This window comes from Perca flavescens, chromosome 6 (assembly GCF_004354835.1).
Source record: "Perca flavescens isolate YP-PL-M2 chromosome 6, PFLA_1.0, whole genome shotgun sequence".
Classification (NCBI taxonomy): Eukaryota; Metazoa; Chordata; class Actinopteri; order Perciformes; family Percidae; genus Perca; species Perca flavescens.
The window spans coordinates 16,017,789-16,035,509 of record NC_041336.1 but is presented as its reverse complement, the minus strand read 5'-3'; the positions used below and the strand labels follow the sequence as shown (position 1 = coordinate 16,035,509).

The 17,721-nt window shown below is 38.8% G+C and overlaps 2 protein-coding genes across 2 annotated transcripts; one reads left to right on the top strand and one right to left on the bottom strand.

Moving 5' to 3' along the window:
* Window positions 1-298: 298 nt before the first annotated feature.
* LOC114557291 (C-X-C chemokine receptor type 3) lies at window positions 299-3,438 on the bottom strand. Its single transcript, XM_028580712.1, has 3 exons — window positions 3,359-3,438; window positions 1,748-2,143; window positions 299-1,639 (listed from the first exon to the last, which is right to left on the bottom strand). The coding sequence occupies exons 2-3, from the start codon at window positions 2,132-2,134 to the stop codon at window positions 902-904; spliced, it is 1,125 nt and encodes a 374-aa protein (XP_028436513.1). The 5' UTR covers window positions 2,135-2,143; window positions 3,359-3,438; the 3' UTR covers window positions 299-901.
* A 7,895-nt stretch (window positions 3,439-11,333) lies between these two features.
* On the top strand, window positions 11,334-16,849 carry trim35-28 (tripartite motif containing 35-28). The gene is made up of 6 exons (XM_028581647.1): window positions 11,334-12,046; window positions 12,664-12,759; window positions 13,017-13,247; window positions 15,508-15,530; window positions 15,741-15,859; window positions 16,043-16,849. The coding sequence occupies exons 1-6, from the start codon at window positions 11,624-11,626 to the stop codon at window positions 16,576-16,578; spliced, it is 1,428 nt and encodes a 475-aa protein (XP_028437448.1). The 5' UTR covers window positions 11,334-11,623; the 3' UTR covers window positions 16,579-16,849.
* The last annotated feature ends 872 nt before the right edge of the window (window positions 16,850-17,721 follow it).

The following is a 17,721-nucleotide window of genomic DNA, read 5'->3' as shown; positions in this document are numbered from 1 at the left end:
CCTTAGTGTTGAAGGAATATATAACAATAACAATTATGATCCAACAATTGTAATTAAAACTTATAAGATTACTTTTAAGCACATCAAGTCACCTTGAGTCATAACATGTGAACATCCTGAACAACATACAGTATTTATTAAAGATGTTAATGTTAAGTTTTTTTTTCTTCATTTTATTAAAGTGACAACTTGTCATTGTCAACATTGAACAAATGAGTAGATATTTTTTTTAACTTTTTTTACTAGCCACCAACCAAACTGTAAAAAGTTTTAGCTATTTTAAAAAAAATCAATTTAATTCATTTTACCTCTCAATTTTATTTTTTTGCAAATTTACATCATGGTCAAAATAAATCTCAGGATTGCCCTTTAAGGGGTCCTGTTGCAACAATGTTGAAAACACACTGGTTATGATTAAAAAAATAACATGTTATTTGGTTTGTGAACAATCCATGTAAAAAAAAAATAAACATAATGCAACATAGAGTATGACTGTGGTATAAAATGTCATTTAAAAGTTATGTATAAAGTAAAAAATAGTATGTATCTAAGACAGTAGCTCCAGTATAAACACTGCAGTATTACATGTTAAAATACAATGTTGCTTTGCAGTCAGAAAAGGGAAATGTTATGTTTCTACTATTTTACTACAAGAGAAATAGATCTGCTGCCTACAAGAATAGGTGTATGACCCCACACAGTTATTTTTGTCCAATAGTCATTTTCATGTTACACTGCAAACTACAGGGCATTGAAAGAACAACTGTTACATGTTAAATAACAAAACACATTTACAGAAACACATTGTAGACTTAGCTGCTCATGTCTTTCTGTCAGTTTAAGTCAGTTTGTAAGCTTTGTCAGGTTTGTACTTGTGGTTGTCGATATGTTTGTGTCTCTCTTAGATAGCAATGGAGTTGGAGGTATCGGCAGACTCAGACCAAATGGAGCTTCTCCTGCTGGTACCAACAGATTGCAGTTTAGCAGTTGTCTTAAGCTTGCAACCCAGAGACCTCAGGATGTCCAGGAGCTGACGCCGGAACTTCACACCCACAAAGGCATACAGGATGGGATTGAGGCTGCAGTGGAGGTAACCGACGGAGGAGGTGACTATCTTGGCTTTCTCCAGAGATGATCTGACTCCGCAGCCCCCGCTGGTGTTGTTGGAATGAAGTGTGTCCACCATGAGTGTGATGTTGTATGGCGTCCAGCAGAGAAAGAAAACCACCACCACGGCCACAATGACCTTAAAAGCTTTCTGCTTTTGGAGGCCCAGAGAGCCACACCGCAGCCGCCGCAGGATGCAGGAGTAGCAGAAGATGAGGACGACTGAAGGCAGCAGGAAGCCCACCGTGTGGTAGAGCAGGCGTGATGCCAGTCTCCAGTCATTTACTGACTCAGAGTTGAAGGCAAAGTAGTTGGGAACGCACTCTGTTTTTTGTCGTCTGCCATCCACCACAGCGTCCAAAAAGATCCAGTCTGGGATCGAGAGGAGCAGGGAGAAGAGCCACACTGCCAAGCAGCTGACCTGAACGACCCAGGGCTTTCTGCGGGAATACATCTGGGTGGCGTGGACGATAGACAGGTACCGGTCCAGACTGATGCAGGCCAGCAGAAAGATCCCACAGTAGAAGTTGATCTGAGGATAAAAATAAATCAGAGACAAGTGAGAAGTCGTTTTGCAACCACTGTATATCTTGCACTTTTATGCAGTTTGGGTGCACCTTTCCTGCTGCACACCTCTTACCGTAAAAACAGCTCCAGTGATCTTACAGAGAGGAGTGCCAAAGGTCCATCCTTGTTTTTGAGCGGACTGTGCAGCCCAGAAGGGTAGTGTCACCAGCAGCAGGACATCTGCCACCCCCAGATGTAGAATGAAGGTGTCTGTCACACTCCAGGTCCTCCTGCTCTTAACCAAAACTCCCAGCAGCACTCCGTTACCCAGGACACCCACAACAAATGCCACAGAGTACAGAACTGGGATGAACATCGCCTCAAAATGCATGCCGTCTTCTAGGTCGCACACATCACCCCCCTTGCAACAATTGTAATCATCATCAGAGTAGTTCAAATATAAGTCATCAAGCCCGTCAAGGAAGCTCCCGTCCAATGTAATCTTGCCAAAGTATTCCATCAGTGAACTCTGCACAAAAAGAAGAAGAAGAAATTAAAAATATTTACATCAATTTGGTTTGAGTATTTGACAAGCATAGTCTGTTTCGACCACATGGTGGTGCTGTGTAGTTTTACACAAATCTGTCCATCTGCTCTATCTGTTTTTTTAAAGCACTTTTCTCACAAGTTCATTTAAATGATCGGTGCAATACAATAAAAGAACAAACAAGACACAATCAGACCACATTTAATTAGTCACCATCATAAGCATTTCAGTAATGGCGAAATATGGCCTGTTTGCAATCCGTCAATTAAACATAATCTTGAACATAAGAAAAAGACAATTCTCTTATTATTATTTTTTATTTAAGCCTTGACTCTCACAGCAGTATTCTGGACAAGTTGTATCTGTGCTAATGACTTTCTGGGAGAGTAAAAAAGAAGTGCATTAACTCTAACCCTTTGTCTTTGACAAAAGTAGTCATTCTGTTCCCTCTGGACAGAGAAGTGGCCATCATGAATGGGAAAGAAGAGCACTTTTATCTACTCTTGTTGTATTTTAAATGTAAGGGTGAAATACCACTTTACATTTTCTTTACTGGTGTTACAATGCAAGGTTTTGTATGGTTAAGAGGTACCATTTCAATCACACTGTACTAAGGTACGTACAGAATCGCTTTATGCTCGCAGATGGGGAAGACAAATTGATGCATATGTCAAAGAGGAAGCATGTGTATTTTCCGTTTTAGAGTTTGCAGCAAGTTAAGAGCCTTAATGCACCAACATATTAATCACAATGTTAATTAGCATTGTTAACTGTTTTCATAAATTATCATTTGCTCACAGTGAATGATTCAAAAGCCTAATTTGACTGTAGCTCCATCATTGTCTTATTGCACGATCCAAAATGCTGCAACTTTTTTACTGAATGGCACTGTGATGTTAACAGCACACTATCACGCTACAAACCACATCACAGTCTATGGTCTCATACTGTGAACTAAAGCAACAAAAAAAAAAGGGTGAACAAAGATAAAAGAAACCCAACATTCAATATTTCATTCATGTTTATCAGTAATTAGTTAATAAGGTGAAGATCACATGCACAAAAAAAAAGATCTAAGAAGTACATGCATGGATTCATAGATGTGAATTGAAATCATCAAATAACAACTAATGCTATGTTAAAATCTTCCTAGATATATGCTATAGCTAAAAAATAATACTTAATGTAATAACTTACCAAATTGTAATCCTTTGATATTGTAGTCTCCTCAGTGAGCAGGTTCACAAGGCAAGCAGAAATTAGCTCTAGTGATCCAGTTTCACCAATGACAGCATCTATAGAGCCACCCCGGAGGAAGCACAGAGAGACGAGACAAGAAACCCGCCTCTAGTCACGCATGAAGTAAACATTCAGCATTTTTACAATGAGAAAACACAACCATGAGGGTTTCATGTTTCAGGGAAAATTAGTGAAACTGGTGCAGTGATAAAGAGTATTTGTGATTTAAACCTCACGTTGACAAAAACAATTGTTTTACTTTATTCATTGAAACACTGAATAATTTGAGATCTGGATGGTGATTCAAAGGTCTGGAAACAAATCACTACTCTCTACGATGCCCTATGTCTTGTATTAATGAAGGGACTTTACACCAATGTATGAAATGTCACTGCATTTGAGTAGGCTGGTACACTTTCCATAGAAACTGATGAATAACATTTCTTGAATATACACCGACTGCTTAAGTTTCATTTCAAAATCCGTTGGTGTTGAAGAGAAATGTATGTTTTATGTATTGATTATGTGCTTTTGTTTCCACTGTCAAAGCACTTTGCAAACCATTGCTTTTAAAGGTGCTATACAAATACAGTTATTATAATTTAAAGTGCATCATGCTGACTTTGTAAAATATGTTGTGTGCATATATGTTGTGACATTATTGTATGGTCATTGTCATTTGCGTGACGCTGGCACCCTCAGGAAAACATCTGCATTTATTCTAGTCATTGCACAAAAGCATGCAGAACGTTTTTACTTTCAGGTGTAGTTTGGACTATACTTTTAGACTTTGTTTTACAGACAGGCTCTTCAACTTCCTTTATAAACCAAATTAGAGACCCTCCTTATGCCATGTGACCAGTCCTTTTTAGTTTCAATTTCTCTAATGTGTCTCTAAGTTATTCATTCATCATGTGTCTCCTGAGGCCATGCTATATAGTATTAGCATGTGTAGTATTTAACGGTATTTTTAACATAGGATTCAATAGAGATGTGGAAGTTGAATTAAATAACTTATTGAACTGCACATTTGGATTAGATTAAACAACTCTATTAACCCCAGATATGGCGTCCATTCACAATGACAATAGCAAAGGAGACAAAATGACACAGCAGACAACATATGAACCTGCCACTTCAGTAGTAACAGTAACACAGACATTAGTATAGTTTAGGAGCCTGTTTAGCCACTATATTAAAAGCAATGTAATTACAATTGAGCAATTAATAGATAAAAGGACGATCACAAGTGCTGCACCCAAAAATACAAAATACAATACAGATTCAAGTACTTGCAAATGCATTAAATGCAAATGTGATAGCTCATCTAATTTTGAATTCTACCTGTAAATAGAACAAGTAAAAATTGTACAACTGCATACGAAGAGCAGTGACATGAATATCCTGTGGTCATGCTGTTCACTTTTATTATCTTACAAACCAATTTACAGGAAAAACTGAGGTTTGTTGTTGCGGTGTACAGAGATGTATTGGAACAGTATGTACTGAAAGACTAACACAGCAGCAACTCACACATTTGATATAAAGTTGTTTATAGACTTCAATGTGTAATCTGAATGAATGAAAAATAATAGTGGAACTAATGAATGAACTTCTACATATTGTTTAATGGGCATATCCTGTGGCCTGTAGACCATTGAGCTGTGTTTTGTTTATCTTGTGCAGGAAGAACATGTAAGCGGGTGACACCACACAGTCCTCCCAATGGTGTCACACCAGTCCACTGATCAACAGGTAGTTGCAAAGCAATGTGCCAGCAAAGATGTGGAAGAAGAAGAATGCAAGCTAGTAGACATGGCTGTGAGTAATGCTGGATTTTAAATACTTGGCAAATGTTTTAAGACAGAAGAAATGCACTCAACACATTTGTTAGACCTCAAGGATACACTAAATACACAGAATATGAAAATAAGTCCAATTGCACCTTTTATTGCCTTATCAAAACAAACCCTGATACTATTTATATGTTGAATATCAGTGTAAAATCCCACCGTAAATCATTTTCACTAACCATTTCATAGATGCAAAATATTTATTGCACCTTTTTTTTGTACTCTCAGAATTGCTCATATGTATGCAAACTAGCTCACCACCGTGCAAACATAACACCTGTGACAGCTCTTGGTTTAAGTGTCTTGTCTGTTTCCCCTCGCCCATCTCCAGCGCAAAAGGTTCAAAGAGAGCATGTTCCTGTTGTTTTCACACCTTCTCACTCTTCTGTTTCTGCACATTAAATGCAATTCTTGTGGTGAGAGAGGCTTCATGGAAGTGCAAGCAACTGGCCATGAAAGTAGTCAAACCAGTGATTTTTTCAGCCCACAACCAGGGACAAACATTGCAGGAACATAATGAAATTGTGATTTTCACTGACCATTTTACGTAAAAGAGGAAAAGCATTCACGCCTGGAGTTTTACTGTATGGTTTAGCTGTGAAATGCAGCGTGTTGGACTTGCAGGCTTAAAACATAACATTACAGTATTCAGATGTTTGAAAAAGGATGGTTTATAAATTTGAAAGCATAAATGAGATATGGACATCTTGATAGCATCAATTTAGTTTCAGACACTGAAGTGTTTCATTTTCATATCCACAAACATAAGTTCTGTACATTTTGGTTGAATATCTGCAGGAGAATGTACTGCAGTTCTGTGTGGCTACTTCTAAGATTTTCTTTTACTTTAGAACTAAACAAAACCCACTGTCATAGGCCTTTCCTGTACAACTAAAGAGGTGTTAGACAGGAAAAGGGTTTATAATTTACATCACTACCTGTTGAAGTGTCTGTGCATGTCACAGACCAACAGTGGTCTAATGTATTGTAGTGGGTATACTGTACTTATATTGGCCTATATATATGGGCCAGAATCTGCCTTTGGGGGAGGGGGGGCATAAAAAAAGGCCAAAAAAGGCGAGTAGAGTCGAGGCGAATCGACCAGGTACCATGTAATGGAAAAGCAACTATAGTGGGGGGTCTGGGTGCCCTCCCCAAGGGATATTTTGAGCATCAAAGACTTAATTTCCTGCATTTGGATACACTTTCATGCACCAATTTACGGTGGAAATATCTTTATTTAGCCTATGCGAAGAAGAAAAAACAGTTAAATGTTCCCACTTTCGTTTACAAAAGCTTTAAGAATGTAATGTGAGAAAAAGTAAAAGTACTTATGTTTTTCACAAGCTGTGTTAGGTTGTGAGTGTGCCCCTAAATTTTTGTTTGGTTTGAAAGTACCACTGTGAAACCAAGGAGACATATGTCACTTGAGGAACTGAAAGAATACAAATATATATATAATAATTTTTTCCACATTCTAGTTTTGATTCCTATAATCCTGTCCACGCTGTCCTATGGTGTTGCCTATCATGTTGCTAAGTTTGCATAGCAACCAATCATTTTACACAACCAGTTGTAACCAGTGTATTATTTTAACAATTACAATGACAGTTCAGTGTTGTATTATATTTAACTTTCTGTCAGGATGGTGGTGTGATGCATATTGCTGTTATAAGATAAAGAAACTATATTTTGGAAGATTTATTAATTATTCATGTTGTTGATAAAGAGATAACTTGATATTGAGAATATTTCCTTTTCACTGCTGTTTGAACACCTGCTGAAATGGTTTGGTCCTTCCTCTTGCAGATTCTGGTTTTGAGTAAAAGTAGTCTCACCAGATTGTAGGTTAGTATGTCACTAACATCAGAACCCAAACATTGCAGGCCCTATATTTATGGCAGCAGTTATGGTTACATCATCTGATGATGTACTGAAAGACTCAATTCATGTGACAGCGTGGATTTTGGTTTTAAGCTGTGTGGTTATTTTTTTCCCCTCCATTAGATTGTGGTAACAACTCCTGCCTGAAGATTAGGGCTTATATAGAAAGTGGGACACACTCAAAAATGTTTTTTAAAACCTTTTCGGTTTTGTTAGAGCTCATTTTGAAATGGTTTTGTGTTGTATAAGGATCATATAAAAGGATAAGGTATATTTTTTGTTTAAATGTGTCATGTTGTGAACTGTCCCGCATGTTTTTTTTGCTCTGACCTTTTCACCTAGACACATACCCACTATAATCATGTCTCAGTGGTCTTAAAGATGCTTCCTCCAATAGCACGTTTTATCTAACGAGTGGACAAGATGGGGTGTGGGGTGTGTGTGTGTGTGTGTGTGTGTGTGTGTGTGTGTGTGTGTGTGTTTGTGTGTGTGTGCTGTTATTTTACAATTAGATACCACTTATGTGTTGTCTGCACTCCTTTGTCCAGCCTTGAGCTGATATTGCAATACAGATAAACAAGATATAGTCAATTCATTGATTTGCAACATTTCCCACAATGGCCTAATACATCCAGATATATTAGAGGGATAACTACCTTGGGTCTAAAAAGTGTTATCTGACACTTGACAAGTTTATATTGTCTCACAGGCTATATTGTCATATCACTCAATCCTACATTTTATAATGATGTTTCTTCAGTTGAGATGAATTGTCAGTGTCATTGTCAGTTTGATTTATCTGTGAAGCCGTTGCCCTAAAGTTTTACTACATTAGGATCACAAACAGCCCCTTGCTGTGAAGCTGAGCAGTCGAAACCTTTATAAAACACAGGTGATTTTTTTGTAGCTTTATTTGTAACAAGGGAGTACTGCACAGCACCCTTGTGGATTTCCTGTGTTACATTTGCTGCTGTGACTGCCCTTTATATTTTATCAGCGCAGCATGTACAGTTGAGATATTTGCTTTATAGAAAGAAACATACATGATAAACATGAATGACAGAAATGTAGCTTATTTCACACATTTTGTGTTGACAGTGTGCTGAATGTATTACTTTGTGAAAGGAATAAACTTAACATTTCATAAAATGGGAATTTATAATCAAACATGCAATTTATATTGGAACTGCACCATTGAAAAGCCCTATCCTACTATAGTTTCAGGGTGAAATCACATATGCAGTCCATGAGTACAAGGTGTCTGTGGCTGGAAAGTAAGGCATAGAGACCAGATGTGTAACACTAAAACAGCTGTCATGCCAACTTGTGATGTTTTGGTGAAGCTGAAGTCCAAATATAAATACATTTTTTTAAGAGGTATAGGCATGACGGTTGTACAGGTTGTATGTGGTTGTACATAATAGAATTGGGATAGTTGTTGTGTCATATATATAGTATATAGTATATCATATATCTATATATAAGTTGTTTCTTACTATTCCTTTTTGGACATGTAATATTATGTTGTTTATGTATGGGGTTTATTATGTTTATATTTATAATTGTGGTTTTTGTTTTGTTTTTACTTATTTGTTACATGTTCGAAAAATAAATTTAAATGTGGTAAAAAAAAGTGTTTTTGAACACCTGCTGGAAATGCTTCACTAATATATAAACTCATAGAATACATGTGTCAGGTTTTCATGGACTTTCAGTTGGTTTTCATGGACTTTCAGTTGGTTTTCCTATTCACCGTCATTAGCACTCATCATTCACACCTGCACTTCATCAGACCACTGATCACTCACACCTGCACTTCATTATGCGACGTCATCAGTTCACCACCTGCACCTCATCAGTCCATCTTTTTAAGTAGCAGAGGCACATTCATTCTTTGTCTGGTCTTCTGTTTGTGTCACTACACTTAGATTCGCTCTCATTACTTGTTGTACCTGTCGGAGTTCCGCCTGTTGACCTGCTCTCTGTTCCTCCTGTTGGAATGTGTTAATAAAGTTCAGCTTCGCTTACCTCCAGTCTGACTCCTGCTCCTTCTGTGACAACATGGAAAATGAGGGGGGATGTCAGAGAGAAGGTCTGTCTTGGGTTAGAAACAATATTTTCCTTTTTTTAGTCCTGTACAGTATTTTAGGGTGTTTTAGTAAGTTTGAATGATTTCGTAGGTCATATTAACATACACTACTGTCAGTGTTGTAATGTAACGAAGTACAAATACGTCGTTACTTTTGTTACGGCTTGTCCCTTTAAATCGGCAGTGACGGTGGATTGACAAGAAAGAGGGAGAGAAAGAGAGGGGATGACACGCAGCAAAGGGCCACAGGTCGGATTCGAACCCGGGCCGCTGCAAAGGACTCAGCCTACATGGGGCGCACGCTCTTACTGGGTGAGCTAGAGGTTGCCCCAGTTACTGTACTTATGTAGAATTTTCACATATCTGTACTTAACTTATTTATATTTCTGGAAACTTTCATTTTACCTCCACTACTTTTACGAAATAAAATGTATTCTTTTACTTCACTACATTTCACCTAAGCATCTTCGTTACTCGGTACTTGCAAGAAATATTTTTTGTACGTTGGAGTGAAAGATTCTTCCTCACAAAAAATGAAAATTCTGTTTCTGTTTCTGTTTTTCTCTTTTTTTAATGTCCGACTTTGAATTTGATGTTTAGGAAGGTGTGAAAACCCTGAATATTATGCTTTACTATAAGGAAGCCACAATAAAGTTTAGAATCAAAGATTTACTTTTACTTCTAATAATTAAGTACATTTAATATCAGACAACTACTTTTGATACTTAAGTACAGTAGATATAAGATACTTTAAGACTTTTACTCAAGTAATATTCTAAAAGGTGACTTTAACTTCTACCAAAGGCGTTTTCTGGTAAGATACTTGCACTTTTACTCAAGTATTGCTTTCAAGTACTTTATACATGGTATTTGATGGCTGCCTGAAGCTGAAAGCTGCTCAAATACAGTGTTTTGATTTCTATTTCAAATGGTTGCAAAGATAATTTAAAGGATAGACAAAAAAAGAGCCCACATCTGCCACACATCACGCCACACATCACACTATGGTGAGCTTGACTGTGATGTGTTTTAGCAACTTTACTGTAGCAGGATGGTCATAATGCGGTGTCACATTATGGCACTGTGGCTCCATCTTTTGGATATGCTTGTTGTATTATGAACACTCAGAGTTGACTTTTTTTTTTTAAACAAAAAAAGTCAATGAGATGATTTGTATTTTTAAAAGAGGACTACAAAAATGTATATGAGAGCATGGTTAAGAGCACTTTACTGAGATACTGTAGCTTCCATGTCTGTGTGGTGGAGTTTCCAGTAAACTTATATGAACTTGTGCTGTGTAAGTTGAGACAGTGGTACCCCTCATTCAGGTCAGCGTCTAACATAACAGTAGTGGGTTATAACCTGTCTCCAGCACCCGCAATATCTTTGTTTACATTGACGGTCTAGTTAAAATTTACACCTCCTGCATGAGTCGCCTCTATTTTTGAGGAGGCTTCAACATCTGTTGGATGATGCTGAGGATATTTTACGAGCCTGTGGCGGCTAGCACTCTCCTGTATGCTGTTGCATGCTGGGGCAGCAGGCTGAGAGTGATAGACATCCACAGACTCAACAAACTGATTCACAAGGCCAGTGATGTTGTTGGGATGGAGCTGGACTACCAGGGCACACAAACTAACAAAACATCTCCACAAGACATCAAGTTTATGGGTTCATCAAGTTTAATAAAACTTGTATTTATTCAAATTAAGTGCAAAGTAAATAAAAAGATATAACCTTGGATGTCAATGTCTAAAGAAATTATTAAATGTATGAGCCGTGGTGTGTGGAATTAAGTGTCTTCCCATAGCACCTGTCCAGGCCATTATGTCTGTTTATTCATTATAATAGAGAGAGTGTTTTTCATGAGAAAAAAAGAAGGATTAATTTAATTTCTATGTTATTTCCCCTCTCTCTGCTATGTACAATTGCAGTACGCAGATCGGGGTTGGGCTAAATATGGGCGGAGCTAAACGTTTGACTCCACACGGGCGCCATCTGGTGGCGGAAATCGGGCAGCACATTCTCAAATGTCAATGTAGCAAGTGCAGATGTGCACATTTCCACAGTAAGAACTGATCATTTCCGATACAACCTCCACACACTAGAGGGCGGTGTAGTATGAACCTCGACCAGGTTTGCATCCTGTCACTGAAACACGGAAAAAGCAGAAACCAACTCGACGGGTACTCCGCTGTGATCGAGCCGTTTGAGTTGTTTTTTTTATTTCTAAAACTGTCGCCGATACTATTATTTTCTTTTTTTTTGTATGCGTAAGCAAACTGGTGAAGCCTTGACATATTACACAGAGCCAAGTGAGTGCGTATTTTTTCTGTGTATGCGTCAGTTTGGGATTTCCTCAATAGGGAAAGTAAACTGAAGCGGGCCCGTGAAGCCATGGCTGACAGTATGGACGAAGACGTGCAGGAGGAGCCTTTACCACTCCAGCAGGACCTGACCTGCCCCGTGTGTCAGGGCATCTTCCAGGACCCCGTGCTGCTGCCCTGCAGCCACAGCTTCTGTCGGGAGTGTCTGCAGAAAAGTATTCAGTACAACAAGAAGTGTCCCTTGTGCAGGGACGAGTTTGAGGAAGGGAAGGCCATCTCCAACCGCGCGCTCAGCAGCGCGTGTGAGTCCTTCCTCAAACAGTCCAACAGCCGGTCGAACCGGAAACGTCCCAGCGAGGACACCTGTAACCTGCACCTGAAGCCGCTGGAGCTGTACTGTGAGAAGGACGAGGAGCCCGTGTGTGTGGACTGTGTCACTCTACACAACACACACAAGCTGTGGCCGCTGAAAGAAGGGGCACCACTGTGTAAGGTAAAGTACGCCCACCGGTTTCAGTTGGGTGTTGGCCCCAAAATATGTAGCTATGCTCTTGAGAAAAAAAGAAGAAAAAAAAACGTTTTCCTTGATGGCACTTAAACTCAGTTTTCCACCGGGAAAGAAAAGAACAGCTTGATTTCACCTTTTGTTGACTGAGTGAGAGAAAAGACTGAAATACTGAAACGTGAGGATAAAAAATACTGTAGTTCCACGGTTTCCCCATAACGTCATGTTAGTTAGAAAGGTTATTGTCCATAATGTGGAAAATTGTCTTTGGCTTCACCACAATCAACATGAGTTTCAAATCAGACTAAGGGGTGGGGTGAAGGGGTGGCTCTGTACGAGCTCCGTTTGTTCCGTTGATCTTTTTCCCTACAAACTTCAGCCACATTCCCATAACTATATGGCCCCAGTAATAAACATAATCTAGATCCACCTTTTCTGGTAACCTTTTTCCCCACCACAATAATTTTACAACGAAAGACCGTGTGCGTATGTGGATACAGGTTTTGGGAATACAGACAACACTAGTCACTACTAGTCTAAAACATATTTTAATGACACTGTTTTCTTTTGGTTACCTAATTCCCAGATTTTTTTTCACCCTACAGAGGGAGCTGAGCTTCAAAGTCCAGATTTTTGAAAAGAAAGTGGAGTCATACAAGAAAGTGACACGTAAACTCAGCAACGCAACGGAGTACATCAAGGTAAAGTTACTGACACGTCTCACATGCTCATATTACATTTATCTGTGTATAATCTAACAACTAGTTTATTATTATACAAACTGCAAAACTGGTTCTTCACCTTCAGACATCTTCAGTCCTTGAACAAGATACCCCAGGTTCACACCTCCTCGTTCAGCAGAGATAATACAAGACCTATAACACACTACGGACTGCACATGTCTTCTTCATGTTTGTGTGTACATACTCTAAATTGAAACTCTCTTCTCTTAACGCAGTATCAAGCTGGGCAGGCAGAGAAGCAGATCAAGATGGAGTTTGAGAGGCTCCACAAAGCTCTTGTCACAGAGGAAGCTCTGCGTCTAAAAGCCCTGGCTACCGACGAGGAGCATAAGATTGCTTCCATACAGAAGCTGATTGACGACACAAACAATGACATTGACGCTTTGAACAAGCTCACTGATACGCTGAAGAAAGAGATGGGCAACGAGGATCTACCCCTCCTACGGGTAAAGAGAAGGCAGCTTGTCCTCACAGTCATAAGAGACTTGGGTAACACTTTATTTGAAGGGGTGTTCATAACGCTGACATGACACTGTCATTATTATGACATGACATCTCGTCATTTTGAGTGTTCATGACTGTTTTGAGTGTTCATGACTGACATTTTTTAGGCCTTAATTTTTATAGGACAGTTTAGACTTGAAAGGGGAGAGAGAAGGGAAAAGACATGCAGCAAGTAGGTAGGAGTCGAACCCACGGCCACTGCGTCGAGGACTAAACCTCTATATATGGGCACCCCGTCTACCAGGTGAGCTAACCAAGCACCCAATTATGACACTTTTAATGCAAAGTTAGCATTGTCTGGGATGTCTTTGTCATGACAACTTGACATTAAGCAAGACAACATAACAGGCCCAATTATCAAACTTTAATAAACTATTTATGCTTTATGTGTTAAAATTACATTAAAATGTCATTAAGAGGTTGGTTTTTCCATTGTCATGAGAACATCATAATTGTGTCATGAATATTTTTCCTTGACCTGAAGTGAAGTGAAACAATGTGAACCTGTCATGAAGTTTAATTTCATCATCAAATGCTTATATGACGGTGTCATGAATAATATCTATAACCTCATGTAAAGAAAAAAAGTTATAAGTCCAGTTTTACGACAGTGAATGCAGTACCGAGATGATTTAATGAATTTTTTTAAGAGATAACGTTAGCTTCAGGCTAAAGTTTCTTGTTGCTAAAACTAGCTTACAGCAGCTTACTAAAGTAACCGCTAACTGTAGTTAGCTGCCGTTAGCTACCAAGTGAATTCAGTTAGCTGTACAGCTGTTAAATTAGCTGACTCATCCCAGGGCTGCTAAGAGCCAAACCTGGAAAGAAAACCCTCTCGGTAGTGTATTCTCAGTTGAAAAACTGGTCTCCGCTGTGTTTGGTCGCATCCATCTAGCCGTGGTCACTGACGCCAATCGCTCCATTAACGGCTAATGCCGAGCAAATTTAATAGTGAAGACATGTCCCGCCCTACTCCCAGTGTTGCCAACTCTTTTCCAATGAAAGTAGCTAGCACCAGCTCCAAAAGTCGCTAAAAGTAGCTAGATGACGTCATTTGCGTATTTGTGACGTCATTACGCAATCATTTGCATAAAGCCTAGTGGTTGTGTCAGCAAGATAGATAGAAAGAAATAGAAATCTTTAGCCAAAAAATCACAAATTCACTACAGAAATTAATATTACATTATAATTATTAGTTAGGGAGCCTATCTTTGAAGTAAAAAAATAAATTCTACAAAGGGGGGGGAAGAAAGATCGATAAAGAATTCTCAAAGAAGGCCGGCTTGCCCAGGGCCAGGCCAGCTCAGTGGCGTCTTTCTCCCGTCACGTCCAGCTGTCTCTCGTACCTACACCGACCCCCGCACCCTGTCCCACGTCCCCTATAACCTGCCCGTGCAAAGCTGCTGCACATGAGCAGAGAGGGGAGGGGCTGTTCCTCTACTCCTTAGTCACAGAACAGAAAAGAGAGGTGACTGTTTTGGCGGCCACAAGAGAGAAATACCTTGCACGCTCGCTGGACAATACTGGCGTCTTTTCTACAGAAAGTCGCCAAAGTTGTCGCTAGTCGCTTTTGTAAAAAAAAAAAAAAAAAAAAAAAGTCGCTAAGGGGGGGTCAGAAAAGTCGCTAAATCTAGCAAACTTCATGACAAGACCTCTTAATGATATGTTAACACATAAAGCTACATAGTTTATTAAAGTTTGATAATAGGGCCTGTCATGACATATTTATGACCAGTTGTATTGTCTAGTTTAATGTCAAGTTGTCATAACACAGAGATTGTTGTCTTCGTTAATGTCAAGTTGTCATGACAGCGACATCTTGGACAATGCTAACTTTGCATTAAAAGTGTCATAATTTTTAACAGTCATGAACACTCAAAATGACTCCTTCATGTTCATGACAGATGTCATGTCATAATAATGACGGTGTTTATTTGTTTATTTATTTGTTTATTTAAAAGGATCCCCATTAGCTGCCGCCGAGACGACAGCTAGTCTTCCTGGGGTCCAAACAATACATACAAAACGTGTATGTGAGTAATTACAATCACAATTACTGTGACTATTGGTCATGACTATGACGGTGTCATGTCAGTCAACACCCCTTCAAATAAAGTGTTACCGAGACTTGTGTACTTTGTTTTGTCTGTCTTATATAAAAAAAAAACATTAAACTAATCTCAATTACTCTTTATGTTTTAGAATTTCCAGAAGTTAAAAAGAGAGTAAGTAACTGCAAAACTCACTGCAATCGCAAATATTGTATCTCTGCTAAGTAAACTGGGAAGTACATTTCACCATATATTTGCATTATTGTATAGTTACACATGCATGTCTTTCAACTCCGAATATCTGCTTTATCCAGGCTTCTGTTGTGTTTTGTGGGTTCACTAATGTCTCTTGCTAACTTTCACATATTGCCATCTTTGCTTTAGAGCCCAGTGGACTCGTGAAGAACCTCGACTCCCTTACGACTCTCTTTTGAACATGGGCAAGCATGTTGGTGCTTTAAGCTTCAAAATCTGGAAGAACATGCAGGCCCATATCAAATATAGTAAGTACTGGCGGTCTTAACCGGAATTAGACCAATTTTTGTTTATATTTTAATATTGATTTGACACCTGAAATGTTTCTGAAGACCTAAATACCACCATTCTTCAGACCTGTAAACATTATATGTGACTGAACAAATGTTACCAATATAACATAGTTGCGTCTTGTCTCTTCCTGTGTGCAGATCCCGTGGTGTTGAACCCGAACACAGCCTCTCCATGGCTGTCTTTGAATGCTGACCTGTCCAGTGTGAAGGAAAGCTCAGAGCGGCTGACCACCCCAGACAACCCGGAGCGCTTTGATCCCTGTGTCTTTGTCCTGGGTGCTGAAGGTTACTCATCTGGGAAACACAGGTGGGATGTCATTGTTGGTGACAACCCCAAGTGGATTGTGGGAGTGTGCAAAGAGTCTGTGCCCCGTAAAAAGAAGTTCACGGTCTCTACGAACCGTGGTGTGTGGTCCATAGGGCTGAGCAAAGGGGTGTATACCGTCTCAACACCTGAGCGTACAGAGCTGCAGGTGCAGCAGCGTCCCGAAAGGATCCGCGTTAAGCTGAATATAGATAAGGGAGAGGTGTCATTTTGGGATGGGGGAACAGCAAAGCACCTTGTCACATTGACACACAAATTTGATGAAGAGATATATCCTATTTTTGGCCCTGGGCTCCATAGTACGCCAATGATTCTGGCTCCGGGAAAAATAGCTGTACACACCTCATGATAAGCTAGTACAGTATAAACTGCAGAGGGATTCTTGTTTATTTTTCAAATAAAAACCTTTTTTAAAAGCAAGATAAATTTAACATCATGTAATTAGTCAAATAGGGATGAATTACAAATCAGTGTAGCAAAACAAACATTTAAATTTGCTAATGGGAAGAGATAAGACAGAATGAATATTACAATTGGGGAAGATGATGAGATTATAGATGAATATGTTAAATGGGACAGGAAATATACCAAAATTGGATTTACTAAAAGAATATAAGACACAGTACATAAACTAAACTCGTTAAGTTTCAAGAAAAGATTGAAATGATACGGGTAACATTAAAGTTTGGCATAAGGGACTTATGTCAGGAAAAATCTCATAACAGTATGTCAGAAATATAGTTCATTAAAAGCCTTGCTGCTGCATGATGCATAACTTTGAGGGGAGATGAGAAATGTCTTTCTGAATTGTGAGGGTGAACAGGAAATTGCAGAAACTGAGATGTGAATGTGTGTAATGATGCCCAAATCATTAAGATGTGCCTTGGAGGAAACTGGATTGACTAGTCTTTTGTCATCACTTTACAATGGATTGACAGAATAAAAAATGACACCAAAATAACTGGCAGCATGGCTGATGCTGGTGGTTAATACGGATGAAGTTTGAAAAGTGAATTAAACAGTTTGTTGATGTATTTTTGCGCTGGAGGAAATCTGCAACATCCAGCTCTTAATATCTGAGAGGTCAATAAAAAGAAAAAAAGGGGAATGTGAGTGTAATTTAAGTTGCCTGCTTGCTTCACTAACTTTTGTGGCTATTATGGCAGTAGTTCTGTTAATATTCCATTTTGAGGTATTTCAGTTCTATGAGGAATCAATTTGAATGAGCTGCCTTTACGCTTGGGATATGTGCTTTAATTAATTGTTGTACTTTTTTTTATAATTTGGTTGATTCTGCTCAAATATTGTGATCTAAAATGTTGACAATCTGTGTGGGTTTGTTGGCTTCAGGATAATTGTAGCCAATACTTTGAAGTATATACTGCTACCACTACTACAGCTCTGAATCTATATGCAAGTATCTGAATGTGCTGTCTCCATATGAACACTTGTTATACAAATAAAACCAAAATTGAATACATTAAAATCAAAT